This window comes from Equus przewalskii, chromosome 31, assembly GCF_037783145.1.
Source record: "Equus przewalskii isolate Varuska chromosome 31, EquPr2, whole genome shotgun sequence".
In the NCBI taxonomy this organism is placed as follows: domain Eukaryota; kingdom Metazoa; phylum Chordata; class Mammalia; order Perissodactyla; family Equidae; genus Equus; species Equus przewalskii.
In genome coordinates this window covers 1,617,917-1,637,795 of record NC_091861.1, presented here as the reverse complement: position 1 = coordinate 1,637,795, position 19,879 = coordinate 1,617,917, and the positions used below count along the sequence as shown (strand labels likewise).

Below are 19,879 nucleotides of genomic sequence, written 5' to 3'. Positions count from 1 at the left end.
TTCTTTCCTCTTTTTGCGGTCTGTATGTCATCCTTCAACCTTATCTGCCTGTAATTAACATCCTGTAGATGCCCTGACTTCTCATCTGGCTAATCTGACACCATCAGGAGCCCCCAGGAAGCACCAAGCACCAAGCACCCTCCTCTCCACTCTTAACAACAGACGAGAAAGCCGCTCTGGCTCGGTGGTGCCCCTTCTTCTTCAACACAGGGATCTGAGAGGAGCCTAAAAACATACTTAGTGAAATTACAAAATGTACTTTGAGTTCTATCAAATATCTGTACACAGGTTACTATTTTAGTTTAAAATAGTATTTCTACTATACACAGTTAAGCCCTCAAATGCTTTAAAGTAATAAAACCGGGCACTGAAAATGTTGTGTTGTCTCTGAGGATGACAGTGAGACACTGAAGGCGAGGCTGCAGTTGGACCGGCCCCTGACTTCAGGCTGTTCTCCTGCCAGCACTCTGCCGTCATCGCCACGGCCTCTCCGGATCGGTGTGGACTAGGCTGTGGGGGCGGTGGCATGACACAAACGCAAAGACCACTTGAGTCTCCTGAGCATGGAAAAGGTTCAAGCCTGAAAGAATAAAACTTCAGATTCACAAGTTTTTGATTTCATCACATGTGCTAGACACAAAGGCTGTCACATAAGATATATTAATTGTCCCTAATTCTGTTTTAGGAATACAGTAAATAAATTACACAATATTCTAAAAATAGCACCTTGAAAGGATTATAGAGGACACTCTCTGGTAGCCTCCTGGATCTGTCAGCCCCAGTGGTTTTGAGAGAGGGCACATGTAAGAGGCCCTCAGATTTGGTGTGTGACATACACGGACACGCCTAACTTTGGTCCCAGAGCCATTCCTCTGTCTGGCCCCATCCCAGGAGGAAAGCCAAGTTTCTACAATAGTAGGATTATGAGGTAAAATCAGAAAAAGGCCCCACCAAAATGATTCTGGGTCCATCAGAGTGTAGTCCAGTCATCCTACCCATCGATTACTGATGCCTAAGTTGGTTAATTTGCCATGAAGTTTTGAAAATACACTCTCAAAAAGGAAGTATGCAGAGCAACACGTTATCAGGAAGACATCACTGACGAGCTACACTCCTGAAGAATCCTGGGTCCAAATCATCTGGTGGGAAGATCGTTAGGGTCTTAACAAATCCCCGAGGAGACCTAGTCCATCCCTGGCTTCACAGCGCTGAGTCGGCACCTGCCCTGGGGAGCAGCCCCGCGTCAGTCTGAGCAACTGCCGACCGCCACGTGACTGAAGCAACACAAGAACCCCGTGTGTGCTTGCAGCCACAGGGAATTTACCTGTCTTCCTGCCACGTTTTCTACAGGGCGGGTCAATACCAGGGGGAGGGATTAAAAATCTTTTTTCAGGAAAGAACAATATTTAATTTTCTGCGATTACAGAACCACATCCAACAACAATAAACAGAGAAGTAGCAGATTGACATAGTGCTTTATTTAAGCTGTCTGTACGAAGGAAAATAATGTGCATCCCTATCATATGCGTGTAAAAATACTAAGGATGTACAGTGTACAAAACAGTTTCTTGTAGTTATTTCACATCCTTGCGGGTCATATACTTAAGGAAATAAACAGTTTTAGTATGACCAACGGTAATAGTAATACAGTTTCTTGGGTTCATAGTTGCGTCTGCTTAAAATCCTTACCCAGATGACTAGATCTTGCGCGGATCTAATGAAAGAACTAGCCAGGTCAAGAGATGTCACAAACTATAAAGCTACAGGGAGGTAATTCAATTACCAATTTAGAGGTTTTCTTTTTATTTAAATAAATACTTTACATTTCATGCTTGCCTGTAATGCACTACCAGGAGCAAGATCAGGAAATTCTACTGTAGACGGGACAAACAGTAGCAGCAAAGTGTGTACACTGAGGTGTAATATCGAGACCCTGCAGTTAGTAAGGACGGCCCTTACTGTTGTACTCTAGGAGAAGCAAGAGGCCCCTGCAAGAACACTCAGCTTTAAGAAGCCAGAAATCAGGTCTGGGACATGGAAAACAACACTGGAATAATGCTATGAAATTAGTGTGGAAAGCAAAGCTGTGCGCAACCCTGCCACAAACCCGAGCAGAAATGGCCAATTTCCTCCAAGACGGCCGCATCACGACAAGAGGGCAAACCATGAAAGTCAGGACGAGATGGAGCCCACGCAGTCTGCACTGCACTCTGCTAGAATGAGCCTAGGGTTCAGACTTGTCCATCTGCCAGAGTCCAAAACTACAGCTAGGGGCAGACACGGGGAAGTTTGATAAATCTCCTTCTACATCCATCTCTCTTTTTCTCCATGTCAGCTGATTGAGATCTGGGACTGAAAGTGAGGGATTCTCAAAATCGAAGCCAAGAAAACACTGAGCATGACACTAACGGAACCTCGGGTGGGGCTGGGGGATCAGTGACGGAGCCCCGGGCACTGGCTGGGGACTGAGAGCCAGCCGTGAGGAGTGGCCAGCCCGGGGCACTGCCGACGCCATCATTAATCTTTAGGAAGTATCCTTGGCCAAGGTCATGGAAATCACCTTAATACTTGGGGGAAAAGAAAAAGCTACCGATGTGCCTGGTGTGCGGTGTCACACGCTCCCGCTAAAGGACGAGCGCTCTGAGCTCCGGCCAGTCAGCCTTCACCAAGTCTCTCTCACCTGGTTCTTTTATGTAACGTATGCAAGACAACTTACAGAACATACCTTCTAGTCTACTTTCGTGTCAAAGTGAAGCATTCAACAAAATCCAAGTGAGAAAAAGAAGCTGAGCTGTAAGAAAGGATGAACCACCATTCGCTGTAACTTCTTACTCAGGACGAAGGATGGACTTCACTCAGGTAGAGATACGAAAAATCAGGATAAAATCTATGTTGGAATGTGTCTTAGCTGCCTTAGTAAAATGCCCTTTACCCCCGTCAGTCCCAGCGGTCCGCCCGCCCCGCGTGGTCTCCTGTCTCTACATCCGTACTTCCAGCGCCAAGAGGCTAAGACATCTGCAGATGAGCAGGACTCAGCCTGCGAGGAGTCACGGCGCAGGCGAACGCTGCGCCATGCTGCGGTCCTCCGTTTGGGAGCTGTCAGACAGGTACCACCACGCATTTCCACGATCACTCCTGGAGTCAGATGGCCTCCCGCGTGCTGCAAGAGGGCCCCCAGCCTCCTGGGCTTCATAGGCTGCTTTGGAAAATGCCAGCTCCTAGCACCAAAGGGTTTAATCTGAAGGTCATCATTAATGAAGGAGAAAAATGAGGTTTGCATACATGTCCCCTTTCAGTGAGAAATGTTAGAATTTGGAGACATGAGTATATACAGAAAAAGAAAAGCTGGAGGTGTTCTTTTTTTGTTTTTTTCCCTGATGGCTTAATTCAGTGATAAATGTACCATGATCAGAATAAACACACCAGGTTCTTATCCTCTACTGCCTACTTCGTAAATACTCAAGATGTGTTCTTTTTGCCAAGTAGAGTTCACTTCTTATCCTCATTCAGGTGTCAGTTTTCTTCACTACATGACGTTGCCAGGCCGTCATCACAGTTCACTTCTCAACGGAGCGAACATCACTATCCACTTGTCTCGTTAACCCCTTGGCATGGAGAGTTGGGAATTTGCTCATTTTTAGCACCAAGGGGTTAATGACAGCATCTCTTCTCCCAGAGCCACATTCTAACCAATACAGACAGCTCCAGAGCCTCATCCACACTTGTTTACATAGGAGAAAAAGTGCATGATTCTCATCGGTGTGTACATTCCTCGCACATGGGTCAAAATAAACTGTAGTATGTCTATTTTATGTAAGTTGGAGCTGCATTTGCTAACATGACATACAATTCTCATTACTAAAAAATAAATACTACTGCAATATAAACAAAATCATAAAAGGACATTCAAAGTTTAACATCCGAGAAAAAGCTAATTCACGCAGAACTGAAAGTAAAAAATTAAAACAAATAAGGCAAACACCTGTTTACCTTGGTGTCCAAATTTGGTGAAAAGCAGGATCGTTACACCTGTCTACATTCTTCAGCCATCAGAGGTGATAAATATCAAGAAGGGAAAAAGGTTTCCAAGCACAGGGAAAAAATGCTCTCTGGTGCAAATCACGTCCTAGACCCTGCAGTGACCTTGGCCTGCTTGCATATGCTCTCTTCCTTGGGAGAACAACGTTCACTTGCCCACGACTGCCTCTGAAATCTGGATGTCCACGTGGCGCACGGAGCTGCCTCTGTAGCATCCAACAGGAATTTAAATAAATATGTACATACATATCTATGCCCGCAGTCGTTCAGTCCTCCCCTCAATGCTTCCTAATGAACTCCAGCCAGATCCGAGTGACACATACCCTCTTTATGCACTGATCTGACGTGCTGTACTACAATTCTGCGTATGCACACCACCACCCTCCCACAATCGCTTGTTCTGAATTATAAACTAAATCTTCTTAGTCTAATTAGTCTGCATCTTCTAGAAAGTTAAAAAATGTACCTAGAATCAGTGTATCTCATTAGCCTTCACCGTTAGGGAAAACAAAAACTAAAAGATCAAAAGATGACAATCGGTGCACAAATGAACGATGGTGGGCTCATGACTTCCGAAGATTGTACAATTACCTCTTAAAGTTGCTATAATAGTAAGACAGTAGCAGCAACAGCATGAGACCTTAGACTTAGATACAATTTCATGCAAAAACAAAAGGGCGCGTGTGTGCGTCTGTGTGTTCGTGTGGGCGGAGCGGCGAGGGGCGGAGACCTGCTGGGTCCGGGGTGTCTGAAGGTGCTCCTGCTATTTGTGGGAGCGAGGCCTGCTGTGACGCGCAGGAGTCACTCTCAGGAGGAAATCTAAGGTGGCCGTGAAGGAGCAGGATGAAGGAGGCTTATTCCCGTCCACTTGCGGAGTAGGAAAACTGCGGGAAGTGCGGCCGCCGCTCGTTGTCCATGCAGTCCATGCCGTCCTCGTCATCTGCAGGCAGGAAACAGCTCTGTTAACTTTACAGTTATTTTCTGCAACGTTATCTCTGGTCTATACAGTTCTAACTTCTCACATCATAAAGATCGACAGAGGCAACAGCTCCCAGAAACTTGTCATCAGCAAAACATATAGTAAGTAAACTCACTTCAAAAATTATCTCATTTTCAAACACATGATCTACGAAGAAATGATACTGTCAAATCATCTCCTTCAAGACACTAACATTTCAAGACTCAAACTGAAAAAACACCACTGAAGGAAACAAAGTTTTTTTTAAATACGAAGGAACAAATGATCTTCGATAACCTTTAATTTCATGGAACTACGCATGTCAAAATACAGAAGTCAATGAATCCGAGGCAGCCAGTGTCTGTCCAGAATCCACTAACACCTGTCTTCAAACGCTTGTGTTTCCTCTTCATGCTGCTTTAGTGTGATCACAAAATAAAGCTTCATGCTACTCCATTTCCCCTGAGTCCTTGATTACATGCTTAAGATTTTACATTATTTATTCTACATCTAATATCTGCCTTATCTCACCATTCCCGATTTTCCTATGATAAACTTTGAATTTGAATAAAGAGAATAAGACAAAGAAAAAGCAGGAAAGACGTCAGCCTCTGAGTACCGGCTCCTCAGGAAACAGCAAGAAGCCTAGTGAAGGCAGGGAGCGAGCGGCGTCTGTCCCAGCGGCTTCTCGCGTCCCCACTCCTGGACTTGAAGGATCACCCATGATCACCAACCTCTGCCCACCGCTGTTCTCATGACTAAAACGCTGCTGTCACAGCGCTCCTCCTCATCTCCGGTCACTTGTCCACATTATCCCCTGGGCATCTGCTCTGGGCAAAGTCCTTGCCGCCCTCGGGGCTCCCAGTCGGTGGCGGAGGTCCCCCACGAAATCCCCCGGCTCTGCTGGACCGTGTCTGTCCTACAGCGAAGTAAGTGAGCGAGGCTTTCAACCCAACCTTCTTCTCTTCCAGCAAAATGATTCCATTCCCTCAATCACAGAGGAACTATGACCAATTCTTTTAATTTTCCGGCCTCTCCAGGGAGCCTCAATGTCACATAATGGGAGAAAGAACACAGGCCAGGTCCCGCTGTAGCGTGGGCAAAGACCTTGTCACACAACCAAGGATGATGCTCTGCATTCCTCTGAAGAGTAACAAACATTTCTGCTTTTTCCTCACTGGTTTTCTTTTCAGTGTTCTATTCTTAATACAGAAGATTCTAGAAACGGGATCAAGTTGCTAAACAAAATCTGTGGCCTCAAATGTACTAGAAAATAGCATTATATTAGGCGGGAATGAATCCTTGAAAAACCGTTTGTGGCTCCCTGCTCCCTAGAAGTCGCTGCCCTCTGAGGGCCCCGCTCCTTCTGCACACAGACCTTTTCACTACAGTGAGCACTTCCACAAGGACTGTGATTTAGGGAAATCTCTGCTTTCTTCTTATAAAATATTGGTTCTCCCAAGAAAACCATATTCATCTTCTAGATCAAATACCCTCCACAGCATTTTCAGCTCTACTGAAGACGGCAGGAGCCGCGCAGGCATGTCTCTTGTTGAGTCACCAAGTACAAAAACTCTCGAGAGAAAAGGCAGCTAAAATGTTCATGTTCAGATTCTGACTTGTGCCAATCACATTTCAAAAAAACCGTTTTCCCCACTAACAGCTTTATTTTCTAAGTGTTTCTGTGCAGTGAATGTGCAGAGCGCCCCGGATGGCATGTGTGGGAAGGCTGGTGCTTGTCTGGCCTCAGCCAGCGAGGGGCAGAAGCTGCCCTGGGTCCCTGGGCCACAGCAGGCCCCGTGGCAGCCGGCAAAGAGTGGAGCCCGGGCCGCCAGGCCCTGACAGTGGGCTGCTGGACTTCCTTCCCGAGGAGGCATATTTACTGCTATGAGGCTGCCTGTTGGCTGAGAATTAAAAGAGAGTCTTCATTCTGCCACTTCAGTGCCACATTTCTGCAGGTAAAGAAGTCTAAATCTCGCAGATAACCATGTGAGGCCCACACCAGGACAGTCTTTAAAGCAGCTTCTCTCGTTCCCTCCAGCCCCCTCCCATTCTCTCACGCCCGGTAGACAGTGAGTGGCAAGTATCTGGTCAGGGCCCCAGGAGGGGCTGCGAGCTGGGGGTGCTGGGCAGGATTCAGGGGCTGCCTGCAGGCAGGGGCCGCAGAGGGAGGGGAGCTGCCGGCTGCCAGGGTGCTGGCTGCCTGGGCCAGGGCCCGTCACAGCCGGTCAACGTCCATAAACATGTTGCTGCTCCGAAAGGAGGTTCACAGGGAAGAAGGGTGGTAATGAACATGCACTCTGCTAAGAACACCGGACAACACCCATCCAGGAGAAGAAAACAGGTGAGCAGCTCTACATTCTCCAGCTGAGTCCCCGGATCCAACAGCATCAGCTGCCTAATCGTCTTAGAACATTTAACAAATGACTGATATGGCAGTAAAAGCTACTAGATCTCAAAGAAATCCTCTTTTTCTGTAAGAGGAAGGCAGAGGACCATTAATGGATATAATGCAAGACGACACATTCCAAAATCTGTTCAATTAATTAACACCAGTGAGAACAATCTGGCATGTTACTGCAGCTGTTTATAGAAAAGGAACAGTCTGCCTTTCTAACTGCTGATTTGTTCTAAAAAATAACTCCATTCTGTTTCACAAAAGCAAGGTGGCAAGTGGGCAGCCTGGCCGGCTGACGGTGCCTCTGAGGCTTTGAGGAAGGAGCCCCTGGGCTGTAGCAGCCAGGGAGCTGCAGTGGTTTCTCACCAGCAACACGACCCAAAGCTGCAAGAAGAGAAGATGACGTGACATGCAACCACAGTTCAAGGTTCCCCGGATTCTCCTTTCATCTGTCTCTGCCTCTTCAGGGAGCCCAGGAGATATCCAGAGACCATCACACTGAAACCGCTGCCCTTGTGCCCTAGAAGGACCCCAGAGCCGCACTTCACAGCCCCGGAGGCCACGCCCTCCAGCAGGGGCCCTGGGCCACACAGGGCAGGCTGCTGGTGCCTGCCTGTGCCTCAGCCCCCTCTGCCAAGCTCTTGCATCTGATTTTCCTCTCTATAGACCCTGAATCGGGAAATAAGATGGCAAGTCCAGTGTCCTCCTGACCCTAACTGGGGTTTAACCTGTCAGGCCCAGATGATGCTGCTGGACTCACACTTTGGGGCCGTCCAGGGCACAGTACCAGGGCAGGGCAAGACCCCACTTCTGATGCCCACAGAAGCCAGACTTCCCTAAGCCTACAATTGTAGGTGGATTCTGATAGCCACTTCGGAAGTTACTGTAATAAACGGGCTTCCTGTCTCAGCCCAGAAATGAACTTATGACCCTTTAAAGATGCTGAGTCACTAAGCTTACTCAGCGCTATCTCCATCTAAAATGACATACATTCTTTCAAGAACAGAGTTGCTGTTAGTGATAAAATGTGACATGCCAGGAAAAACATTCTATTATAACATTCAACATTTTATATTCTTGATGAAGAAGGTGAGACACCAGGTTCAGATTATATTCTAGAAACTGCGCTGGGTGACTTAAAACACCTTCCAACATTTCAGCCTCATTTTAGAAGTTCTCGAAATTGAGCAATAAAATGCCAGTAACGACATTCTCATCCTGACACCCGCCATGAGTGTGGAGTCAGGAATAAGGCAGGTCAGGCGAATCTTGAAGAGTCTGGTTCTGGACAGCTGCAGCTTTGAAATACAAGTCAATCACGAAAAAAGAACTATGGCTAAGGATGTTGAAACGCTTTTAATTTATCTGTTATCAAATAGATTTTAAAACTGCTTTGCCGTGGTCTTTTTAGTCCTACATTTCCTGACATCATATTGTGGTCAGTCCTTCCTCAGGCCCCTCCGTTCACGCCCACGCTTTTTGGCTGAGTGCTTCTTGCATGGGGCCTGTATTCCCCTTCACACAGTGGGTCACAGAGCCAAGAATACTACGGATTGGCTAATCTGCTGCTTTAATAAAATTAAAAAGAGGGTTATTCAACCTGTAGAGCTCCAGGTGCCTCTGCTCAAGAGCAGGTCTCTCAGCGGGAGAGGGATGGGATCCCCGGAGGCCGTCCAGCCCTGCACCCCCTTTCTGGAGGGCAGAGACCTGCCAGATTTGGGAGCTGGTGAGTGGCAGAGCCACGACACACAGCAGGGTCTGAGTCGGGGGCTTCTGCAACCCCACTACCCTCTTCCACACTAGGATTGTACTGGTAACTTTCTGAGATAAAATATGTACTCACGGCTTTGCATTTACAGAGCCTACCTATTTCTTTTCTTTTTTTAAGATTGGCACCTGAGCTAACAACTGTTGCCAATCTTTTTCTTCTTTTTTCTCCCCAAATCCCCCCAGCACGTAGTTGTATATTATTAGTTGTGGGTCCTTCTAGTTGTGGCATGTGGGACGCCGCCTCAGCATGGCCTGAGGAGCAGTGCCGTGTCTGCACCCAGGATCCAAACCGAGGAAACCCTGGGCCGCTGCAGCGGAGCGTGGGAACTTAACCACTCAGCCACGGGGCCAGCCGCCAATCTTTTTTTTCCAATGCCTTCCAAAATCACATATTTAGTTGTCCTAAAAGAGTCCACAAATGCCAAAAGTTCTATTTAACAAAGGAAACTGTCTCAAAGAAGCTGAGACCACGACAGAGATGCGTCAGCACCTTCCCTTGCCGAAGCCCACTGTGAAGTCAAGCCCAGGGCAAAGTTCTGGGCACCGACAGGCAGCAGCACTCTCTGTAAAGAGCTGGGCCTCCTTCTGGCCTGGAAACTAGCAGGCCCGCATCATAATTTGGTTATTCATTCATTTAATACACGTTTACTGAATATCTCTACTAGGCTAGCACCTGGCTGGGAGCTGGGACTAGCAGCGAATAAGGCAAGCCAAATCCTTCTTCTCAGAACTACTGCATCCTAGTTGGAGAACAGTGAACAAAGAAACAAATGAATTAACCAGGAGAACATCAGCAAGTCAAGGCGTCAGTGCAGAGAAGGAAGAGGCAGGGCTCCGGGTCCGACAGGGTCCCGCTCTCTAGACGGGGAGGGGAAAGAAAGCTCTCTGGTGAAGTGACATTTCAGCTGAGATCTGAAGGACAGGAGCCATTCATGTGGAGGTCTGGGAAAACAGACTCTAGGCAGAGAGCACAGGATCCACAAGTCCCAGGGAAGATGGCATGTTCAAGCTGTGACTGGGTCACGGGACAGTGGGGGAAGATGGAACAGGAGGAGGTCAGAGAGGTGCATGGACCCCGACCAGACAGGGTTGTGTGAGCCGCGTGAGGAGCTTGGATTCAGAGTACAGCGGGAGTCCTCAGAGGGAGGAGCAGGGAGACAAGGTGGTCTGATTACAGTTACGGTTATATGCAAACCGCGAGGCCCAGCAGCTGCTCTTGGTGGAAAGCGCTCACGGGCCAATCCAACAGCTCACTGGCAGTGCCCAGCATTTCAGACAAGGGCATCACCACAGTCCACGCAGGCCAGGGAAACTATGCCAAGGCCTGGGCCCACGGTTTCTGCTCAGACAATCCTGAGCTGCTTGCCCACAACTCTATAGGCTTTCTAGCACTGTCTTCAACTTTTTGAGATTCTAAGAAGCCAGTAATGCGCACAGACAGAAGGGAGGCCCACCGCCCACCACTGGTGATATACCACGGGCAGCACTTCAACACACTGATATTTCACACCTTAACCTGGGCACTGGCCCAGCTGCTGAGTCCTGCCCCTGGTGATGGCTGACGCTAACTGTGGGACTTGGGGAGGCTCAATGTCTCCCTGGGTGTCAATTTCTTCCCTTAGAAAATGAAAGGTAAGAGGTTCTTAACTTCTTCCAAGTCTAAAGAAAGAAAAGTGCACATATGCATACATAATTACATTTTTCATTTCAGGGTGTTCGCAGTCCCTTGTTGTCAGGTCATGGGCCCTGGACTAAACTCTCAGCCGAAATGACCCCTTGAGTGCCTTCCAGTACTGTAATCAGTTGACCACAACCACAGCTGGACCAGAGCTGCACCTCAACCTTCCCCTGCACGGGCACTCAATGCATCAGCACTATCAACTAATCTGCCTCTGAACAAGGAGAAAGAGGAGAAGAAACGAAGGAAAGGATACACAGGAAAAGAAGAGGAGGAAAAGCTAACCTGATGTTGTGTGAGCCAAAAGACACGTGACTCAAAGGGACCTTTTAGCTCTCCAAATGCGTGCCCAAAACTCAGCATTATCCTCACTCCTAACCCAATGATGACAGACACAGACCTTTCTCAGCATGTGGGAACGTTTACAAAGCATGATTGATACCCTTTTCTTCCAGTAAAGTCCACTTATTTAGGGTATTTATCAAAGTGTGGGGCACACACTAGTGTATGTGGGCTGATTTTAAACCGTGCATGAATGTATAGTTTTAACAGATATGAAATTTAATTTATATCATCAAAAAATTACTAGCAAACTAACTTATGTCTTCACAGGTATTATTCTTAAGACAAAGCTAAGTAACAGAGAGTGATTCAATGCAAAGTGAATTTAAAAACTATTAAGTAAGCAGGAGACCAGAACTAGCAAAGTTCTGAAGGTGGCACGTGAAGGAGCCATCTGGGAACACGGGGGTTCTCCACTTAGGGATCTTTTCAGCGGACGTCAAAGAATCCACTGAAGAACAGGAAGGAAGGCCTCATTAGTCTCTAATTTGGCCCATCATTCTCAGGTTATAATTTTCCCACATATAATTTTTCACACCCAAAAAAACATTTCTCTCAGCTACCTGTCTTTAGCTATTCCCACACTGGTAACTCTACCTTCTTAAGTGGAATGGAGTAAGTCACTAGGGAATTTGATCTTGAAAAATAGCCAATTAAAAAATGACTATTTTCTTCAATTTTATTAGTATGTTATCAATTGCCTTCTACATTTACTCACATTTTTCAGGTGGTGTTATTGTAATAGTCTGAGCCGTAAATTCTTCATCAAAATATCTGGTATCTGTCTCAGATGTTACTTGAGGCTTAAACGGAGGTACAAGCTGTAAGAAGAAAGAGAGGACTGTTAACAGATTTTAGTTTAGGAAGATTCATTTCTAGAATAAAATTAGCAAATAATGGAATGAACAGCACAAGAGATTACATGCTGAGTCACTGCGTAAGGTCAACGTGGTGGCTGGCTTCCCAATCAACAGTCTAAACACAGAATAGTAGGTACCTGGTTGTTCTGAATAAAGTTTGAGGGGTTATGTGAAATAGAACAAATGAGAACCAAAGAATAGGGTGGGAAGAGGATATTGAAAAGTCTGTCCTCATATTTTTCCCCAGTAACAAAAGCACATACAAAGCCGTATGGATGTAGACCACTGCAACAAAATGTGGGCTCCTCCTCCTGTGGCAAAGCACAACCTTGCCCGCTTTCCTCGACCTGCCTTCCTGGTGCCTGGCCGAACAGGTTATTATTGAAAACGTAACTTGATAATACAGCTATTCTCTAGGTCACAGGGAGAGTGCTGCCTCCGAAGCTGGCAAAGAAGTGGAACTTTGCTTACTTGAGATGGGCATTAATGCCAGCCCCCGTTCTGGAACAGGGGTTCTTGGCAGCCCCTGACGTTTTATGTAAATGTTTCATTCAGAGTTCTCATCACCTCCTCAAAGAGGACCACGACTCAAAAGAGATTAAGAGTAACTGCACTAGGATTGACGGAACTGGACTCATTTGCCTCAGATGGGCAGCGGGCATGGGGTGGGGCAAGTCTGGGGTTCCTGAAGGTGACAGAGCCCGAGCCGCGTGAACCTCCGCCTCTGTGACCTCCACCGGCCACAAGGGAGCCGGAGCCAGGACAGGGTTCCTGCTCCTGAGGGCTCCCTCCTCAAGGCAGAGCCTGCAGGCTGCTTGTTGCCCAGGAAGCTCAGTCCCAGGGCCTGGAGTCGGAGTGCACGCTCTGAGGCACAGGGGTCATTACAGGCGGTGCTGCTTTTAGAAGGAACTTCCCATGTGGATAGAAAAATGGGAAACAGAATGACAGAAATCAGTATGTTTTATAAAAATTTTACAGAAAAGAAATACACAATTGCCCTCACATCAATGCATTTTCCTATTCTTACTGTCACCAAATTTACGTTAAGTAATATAGCAAAAATCTTTAAATTATTCTCTAGACAGCGTTTTAAAAAACGAGGGGATGAGGAGAATTAAAAGCACGTTTTCAAAATAAAGGACTGTCTTTCAGTTTACAGCACGTTACGAAGCATTTTGTCTCTGTTTTGCCATTCTTTCTCCGGACATCCAGGACACAGCTATGCTAAGGTCTCCACTGAGCAAGTGCTCTTGGAGACCACGCAGACGCAGGCACCCGTCATTGGCTGGTAACTGTCACTGCAGAGCAACAGGCCTCCTCCCACAGCACCCTCATCCCGCAGGAACAAGCTCCTCCCCAGTGGGGGAACCGGCCGAGGAGCCAGGCCATGCTTCTTTCAAGCTGCTTTGAGGGTGACTGGCACAAGCACGCTGCTCCCTGCACTGATGGAAACCCTGTCTTCCATCAGACACGGTGCATTCTCTTCACCAGCATCGTACACACGCGCACAAGAACACCAAAGGTGCAGAGACGGGTGAATTCCTGGTTCTGTTAGATACTGAGGGTACGGTAACTGCCTCTGCCTGGCAGGCAACTGGAGACTGGGATGCTAGTTGTAACTTTCCTTCTGACTCACCATTCTACAAATGTTCAAAAAATAGATCTTCATCCTTCCAATCAAAAATTAACCACAAAACTCCTTTTAGCACAAATGGGCTTCTATCAGGCCTGCGGAGTACTTCTGCCCACCCTTCCCATCTGGGTTCTTCTGATGGCAAACTTAAATCTGCCTTCAAGTTAGCGGGGACCTCCATCCTTTCAGCTGAGGGAAAGAGTGGTCACTGGAAACTTGAAAAAACTGAAGCAGATCTTTAAAAAGTGTTCAAAAGATTACAGGACAGCTTAAGCTAGTCTCCGTTCAAATGTCACAACATACAGAAGACTGGCCTGCCCTCCTCTCTCAAACAGGTGCTCTGCTCGTCACTCTCCATCCTCACCCTGCTGTATTTTCCTCAGAAGACCTTCCAACAGCTGATATATACCCACACCTACACACATGCGTGCAAAATATATTTGTGTACTGTCGTCACCATCACGCCTCTTCCCCAATACAACATAAGTTCCACGAGGGCAAGGACTCCTAAAAAACAGTTTTACTGAGGTATGATTGACACATAATAAACTGCACATATTACGAGTGTTCAATTTGATAAGTTTTGACACATGTATAAACGCTTGAAACGGTCACCAGTCACAATGGTGAACACATCCATCACTTGCAAACGCTTTCTCTTGACCTTGTGTAATCCTGTCCTCTTGCCTATCCTCCTGCAGGCAGCGGCTGACACGCTTTCTGCCACAATTGATTTGTTCATATTGTCTAGACCTTTATGTAATCGGAATCATACAGTACGTATTCTTTCTCTGGTCTCTTTCATTTAGCATGATTATTTTGATATCCATCCATGTCACCGCCTGTATCAATATCTCATCCACTTTAGTGTTGGGGAATATTCCATCACACAGATGTACTACAGTTTATCCACTCACTTGTTGATGGACATGTGAGTGGCTTCCAGTTTGGGGCTATGACAAATAAAGCTGTTAGGCATCTTTATGTCCAAGTCTTTGTACAGACATAAGATCTGACTTATTTTGACAAATACCAAGGAGTGGAATGGCTGGGTCACACGGTAGATGTACATTTAACTGCTTAAGAACCTGCCAGACTATTCCCTAATGTAGTGGCATCATTTGACATTACTCCCAGCAGTGTATAAGAGTTCTACTTGTTCCACAGTGTTGCCAACATTAGTTTGGTCTTTTCAATATTAGACGTTCTAATATGTGGTGGTATTTCACTATGTTTTAATTTATATTTCCCTAATGAATAATGATCTTTTCCACAAGTTTATTTCTTCTTTGGTGAAGTGTCTGTTTAAATATTTGCCCATTTTTTTCTTGTCATTATATTTAGAGTTCTTTATATACTCTGTATTTATGTCCCTTATCAGATTTGTAATATGCAAATATTCTTCCAGTTTGTGGCTTTTCCTTTCATTCTCTTAACAATGTCTTTTCAAGAACATTCTTAAGTTTGACAGAGTCCGATTTATCAATTTTTCTTTACGGATCATGCTTCTGCCTTATCTAAGAAATCTTTGCATAACCTATACCACGAAGATTTCCTCCTATGTTTTCTTCTAGATGGCTTTACATTTAGGACTATGATCCATTTTCAGTAAATTTTGTATACGCTGCAATTCTTTTTTTAACAAAATACAGATGTCCATTTGTTTCAGTACAATTTGTTGAACTGAACTATCTTTGCACCTTTACTGAAAGTCAATTAACCATATACATGTGGGTCTATTTCCAGATTCTCTCTTGGGTTGCATTGATCTCTTCAACCATCTTTATGGACAAATAAAGACATTATCTGTCCATAACAAACTGACTTGATTATTGTGACTTAATCATAAGCTTTGAAGCCAGACAGTGTAGGTCCTCCAACTTTGTTTATTGTCAGAGTTATTTTGGCTACTCTAAGTCCTTTGCATTCCACACGAATTTTAGAACCAACCTCACAATTTGTACAAAACAGTGTGCTAGGATCTTGATTAGAGTTGTGCTGAATTTATAGACCAATTTTGAGAGAACTGACATCTTAAAAATATTGAGTTTTCTAAATCACGAACACAGCACATCTCGCCATCGCTTCAGGTTGTCTTCAATGTCTCTCTACCATCTTTTTTTAGTTTTCAGTATAAAGGTCTTTCACATCTTTTGTAAAAAGTACTTCACATTTCTGCTGCTATAATAAATGAGATTTCTTTTAATTTTCATTTCGGATTGTCTGTTGCTGCTGCATAAAATTACAGTTGTTTTGGATCCTGCAATCTTTTATATATTTATCTTGTATCAAGCAACCCATGGGTTAAACTCTTGCAGCTTTTTTGTAGATTTTATCTGATTTTCTACATAGGTAATCATGTTGTCCATGAATAAAGACAGATTTACTTTTTCCTTTCCAACTTGTATGCATTTTCTTTCTTTTTCTTGTCTTCCCACACTGGCCAGACCCTCCAGTACAGTACTGAACAGAGTGAACATTTGTGCCTTGTGAGACCATTCAGTCTTTCTCCATCAAGGTAATGGCCCTAAGTTTTCCCTGGATGTACTTTATCAGGTTAAAGAAGTTTCCTATCCTAGTTAGTGACAGTATTTTTGTTTGTTTGCTTTTTGTTTAAATCAGATATGGATGTTGGATTTTCTTGAATGCTTTTCTGCATCCACTGAGATACTCACGTGTATTTCTTTCCTAGTCTGTTAATACAGTAAATTATACTGATTTTTGAACGTTACGCCAACCTTGTATTCTTGGCATAAATACCACTTGGTAATGATGTGCTGTTTTTTTAGTCAAGTGTTGGATTTGATTTCCTAAAATTATGTTAAGTATTTTTATAAATGTTTTCATTAAGGAAATCTGCTTATAGTTTTCTTTTCTTGTACTATCTTTGCCTGCTTTTGGTATCAGATTAAGCTGGCCTCATAGAATGAATTGGGAAATATTCCCTCATCTTCAATTTTCTGGAAGAATTTGTATAGAATTGGTACTACTCCTTATTTAAGTATTTGGCAGAATTCACTGGTAAAGCCATATGGGTCTGGAGTCATCTTTGTGAGAAGGATTTTAACTACGAACATAATTTCTTTAATACATACAAGGCTATTCATGATGTCTATTTCTTGTTGGTAATTTGTGTCTTTCAAGAATTTATCAACAAAGTTTTTTGTAATATTTCCTTTCCTTATCATCTATTTAATACCCATAAAATTTATAGCAAAGTCACCTCTCTCATTTATGATATTAATAACTTGTCTTCTTGCTTTTCTGTTGTTTGCTTAGAAATTTATCAATTTTATTAATTTTCTCAAAAAAACCAGCTTCTCCTTTCATCAATTTTCTCTATTATTTTTGTTTTTTATTTCAATGACTGCTGCCCCTATCTTTATTATTGCTTTTCTTCTGTTTACATTGGGTTTAACTTGTTGGGGTTTTTTCTGTTTCTTAAGATGGAAGATCAGGTCATTGACGTAAAGGTCTAGACCTTTCTTCTTTTTGCATATAGTCATTTGGTATTATAAATTCCCCCTGAATTACTGCTTTAGCTCTATCACACAGCGAAACATGTCTTGTTTTCATTTTTACTCAATTCAAAATACATTCTAGTTTTCCTTTTGATTTCTTCTTTGACCATGGATTATTTAAAATTGTATGTAATTTCTAAATACATAGGGATTTTCTATATGTCTTTCTGTTTTGATTTCTAATTTCACCCTCTTTCATTCAAAGAGAACATGCTTTCATTTTTTTTTGAGGAAGATTAGCCCTGAGCTAACTGCTGCCAATTCTCCTCTTTTTGCTGAGGAAGACTGGCCCTGAGCTAACATCCATGCCCATCTTCCTCTGCTTTATATGTGGAATGCCTGCCACAGCATGGCTTGCCAAGCGGTGCCATGTCCGCACCTGGGATCCAAACCGGCGAACCCTGGACCACCGAAGCGAAACGTGGGAACTTAACCACTAGTCATTTGGCCAGTCCAAAGAGAACATGCTTTAAATTATTTGGATCCTTTTAAATTTATAGAGTCGTTTTGCCCAAATACGGTACATCATGGTAAATGTTCTGTGTGATCTTGAAAAGGACGAGTGTTCTTCCGTTGTTGGGTGGTGTTACAACCGTCAATTAGATTAAGTTTTCTACAACCTTAATGATTTTTTCTCTAATTCTTCTAGCAATTATTTGAAGATAGGTATTGAAGTATCCAACTATAATTGTGCATTTGTCTGTTTTCTTCTTGCAGTTCTATTTGTTTTTGCTTTTTGTATTTTAAGTTTTATTATTTCATGCATAAATGATTAGGACTGTTATGTCCTCTTAATGAACTGATCCCTTTATTATTATGAAATGATCCTCCTTATCTCCAGTAATATAACTTGCTTTAAAATCTACTTAATATGATATTAATAAAGCCACTCTAGTTTTCTTTTGATTAGTGTGAGCATGGCATGTCAATTATCCTTTTGTATTTATCTACTTGTATTTTACATTTAAAGTGGCCTTCCTGTAGGCAGCATATAAATGGTTCATGCTTTTTATCTAGTCTGACAATCTCTGTCTTTTAATTGTGGTGTTTAGATCCCTTACATTTAATGTGATTACTTATATGGTTGAGATTAAATCTACATCTTGCTATTTGTTTTACACTTGCCTCATCTGCGACTTTGTTTTGCACTAATGCTGTATCTCCAATTGCTAAAACACTGCTGGCCACATAGTAGCAGGCAGTAATATTTGCTGAATAAATGAATACATCATTCAATCTGAAGCTGACATGGGATGTCAGAGGGCATTTCACCTATCATTTTAAAGAAGAGGAAACGGAAGCTAAACTTGGTAAAATGACTTGCTAAAGCTGATACAAATAGCAACTGAAGCAGCAAAAAGCTAGGTCTCCTGATCCCGAGCTCTTCCGAGTATAGCCCTTACAATATGAAGGCTTTGCATGAAAATTGCGTTTGCCTTTGACTGCTTCTCCAGACATTACTCAAAGTCAAGATATTCATGCTCAGGGACATTATTTCCTCCCCACTCCCTCTCACACACGGAAGCAGAAGACAACACAGTGAAACATAAACACCTATCCAGGGAAGCAAAAACCCCAACTCTGTACATGGGGACGGGCACTGCAGAGGACTTGGAAAAGGCTCTATAGCGCTCAACAGAGGCATTGCCCACAGGAACCACCAGGGAGGCCCGGACCTTGGATGGCACTACAAATTTCCAGAACATATACTCACTTTAAACAACAATGGAACAAATTTTAAATATTTTATTGTTAGGGACTAAATTGTGCCCCCCACCCCCTAATTCATATGTTGAAGTCCTAACCCCTTTGTGACTGAATTAAAGAGGTGATGACCTCTTTAAAGGTGAATCAGGTGTTCATGCAGGTCTTAATCCAACCTGAATGGTGTCCTTCTAAAGGGAGGACATTTGGACACACAAAGGGACCTCAGGGGCATGCACGCACGCAGAGGAAAGGCCATGTGAAGACAAGGCACAAAGGCAGCCATCTGTGAGCCAAGGAGAGCGGCCTCAGAAATCAGCCCCGCCAGCACCTCGAGCTTGACTCCGAGCCGCCAGAATTGTGAGAAAATAAGATTCGGTTTCTGAGTCACTCAGTCTGTGGTATTTTGTCATGGTAGCCCCATCAGACTAACACGGTAAGTTTCTATTTTGAGTTTAAGCCAATATCATCTTACTTTCTTCTTTTATTCTCTCTAGAAACATCTCTCAAAACACCTGCGTCAACTGGTGCCACGCTAACTCACACGGGAGTGCCAAAGTCCTGCTCAAGTCAGACGCACTCAGCTGTGCATCTCGGCCACTTTCATAGGTCAACTCAATGGGTGATCTCAGTGTCATTAACTGCAAACTTAACATATTTTCCCAACAGATGCATCAAACTTGGAACAGATCTTTCTTTGAAAGCTAACTTGTTTTCAGAAAATGTAGTTCCCAGTGCCCTGAACAGGAAGATCAAGGTGCTGGGTTCAAGACATTGCTTCAGTTTACCGACAAGTAAACTCTTAGAGTTGGATTTACCTGTGCAACCTCACGTCCATATAGCAGCAGCAGAGCTGCAGTCTTCTAAACCCTTTCCACACCGAAATTACTGTACCATTTGCTATCTAAAATTCCTAACAGTAAATATTTGTGTGTTTCTTTATAGTGTAAGAGCAAGAACAAAGAGAGAAAAACTTT

The 19,879-nt window shown here is 44.1% G+C and overlaps 1 protein-coding gene across 4 annotated transcripts in view; it reads right to left on the bottom strand.

Annotated features, from left to right (window-relative positions):
• Positions 1-1,456: 1,456 nt before the first annotated feature.
• Positions 1,457-19,879, bottom strand: part of AKT3 (AKT serine/threonine kinase 3) — a 326,388-nt gene continuing 307,965 nt past the window's right edge. For all 4 annotated transcript variants that reach the window (XM_070602171.1, XM_070602173.1, XM_070602174.1 and 1 more), the window contains 2 exons: positions 11,903-12,005; positions 1,457-4,978 (listed from right to left, as the gene is read on the bottom strand). In XM_070602171.1, the coding sequence (XP_070458272.1) occupies positions 4,893-4,978; positions 11,903-12,005 (189 nt within the window). In that variant the 3' untranslated portion in view covers positions 1,457-4,892. The remainder of the gene's footprint in view (positions 4,979-11,902; positions 12,006-19,879) is intronic.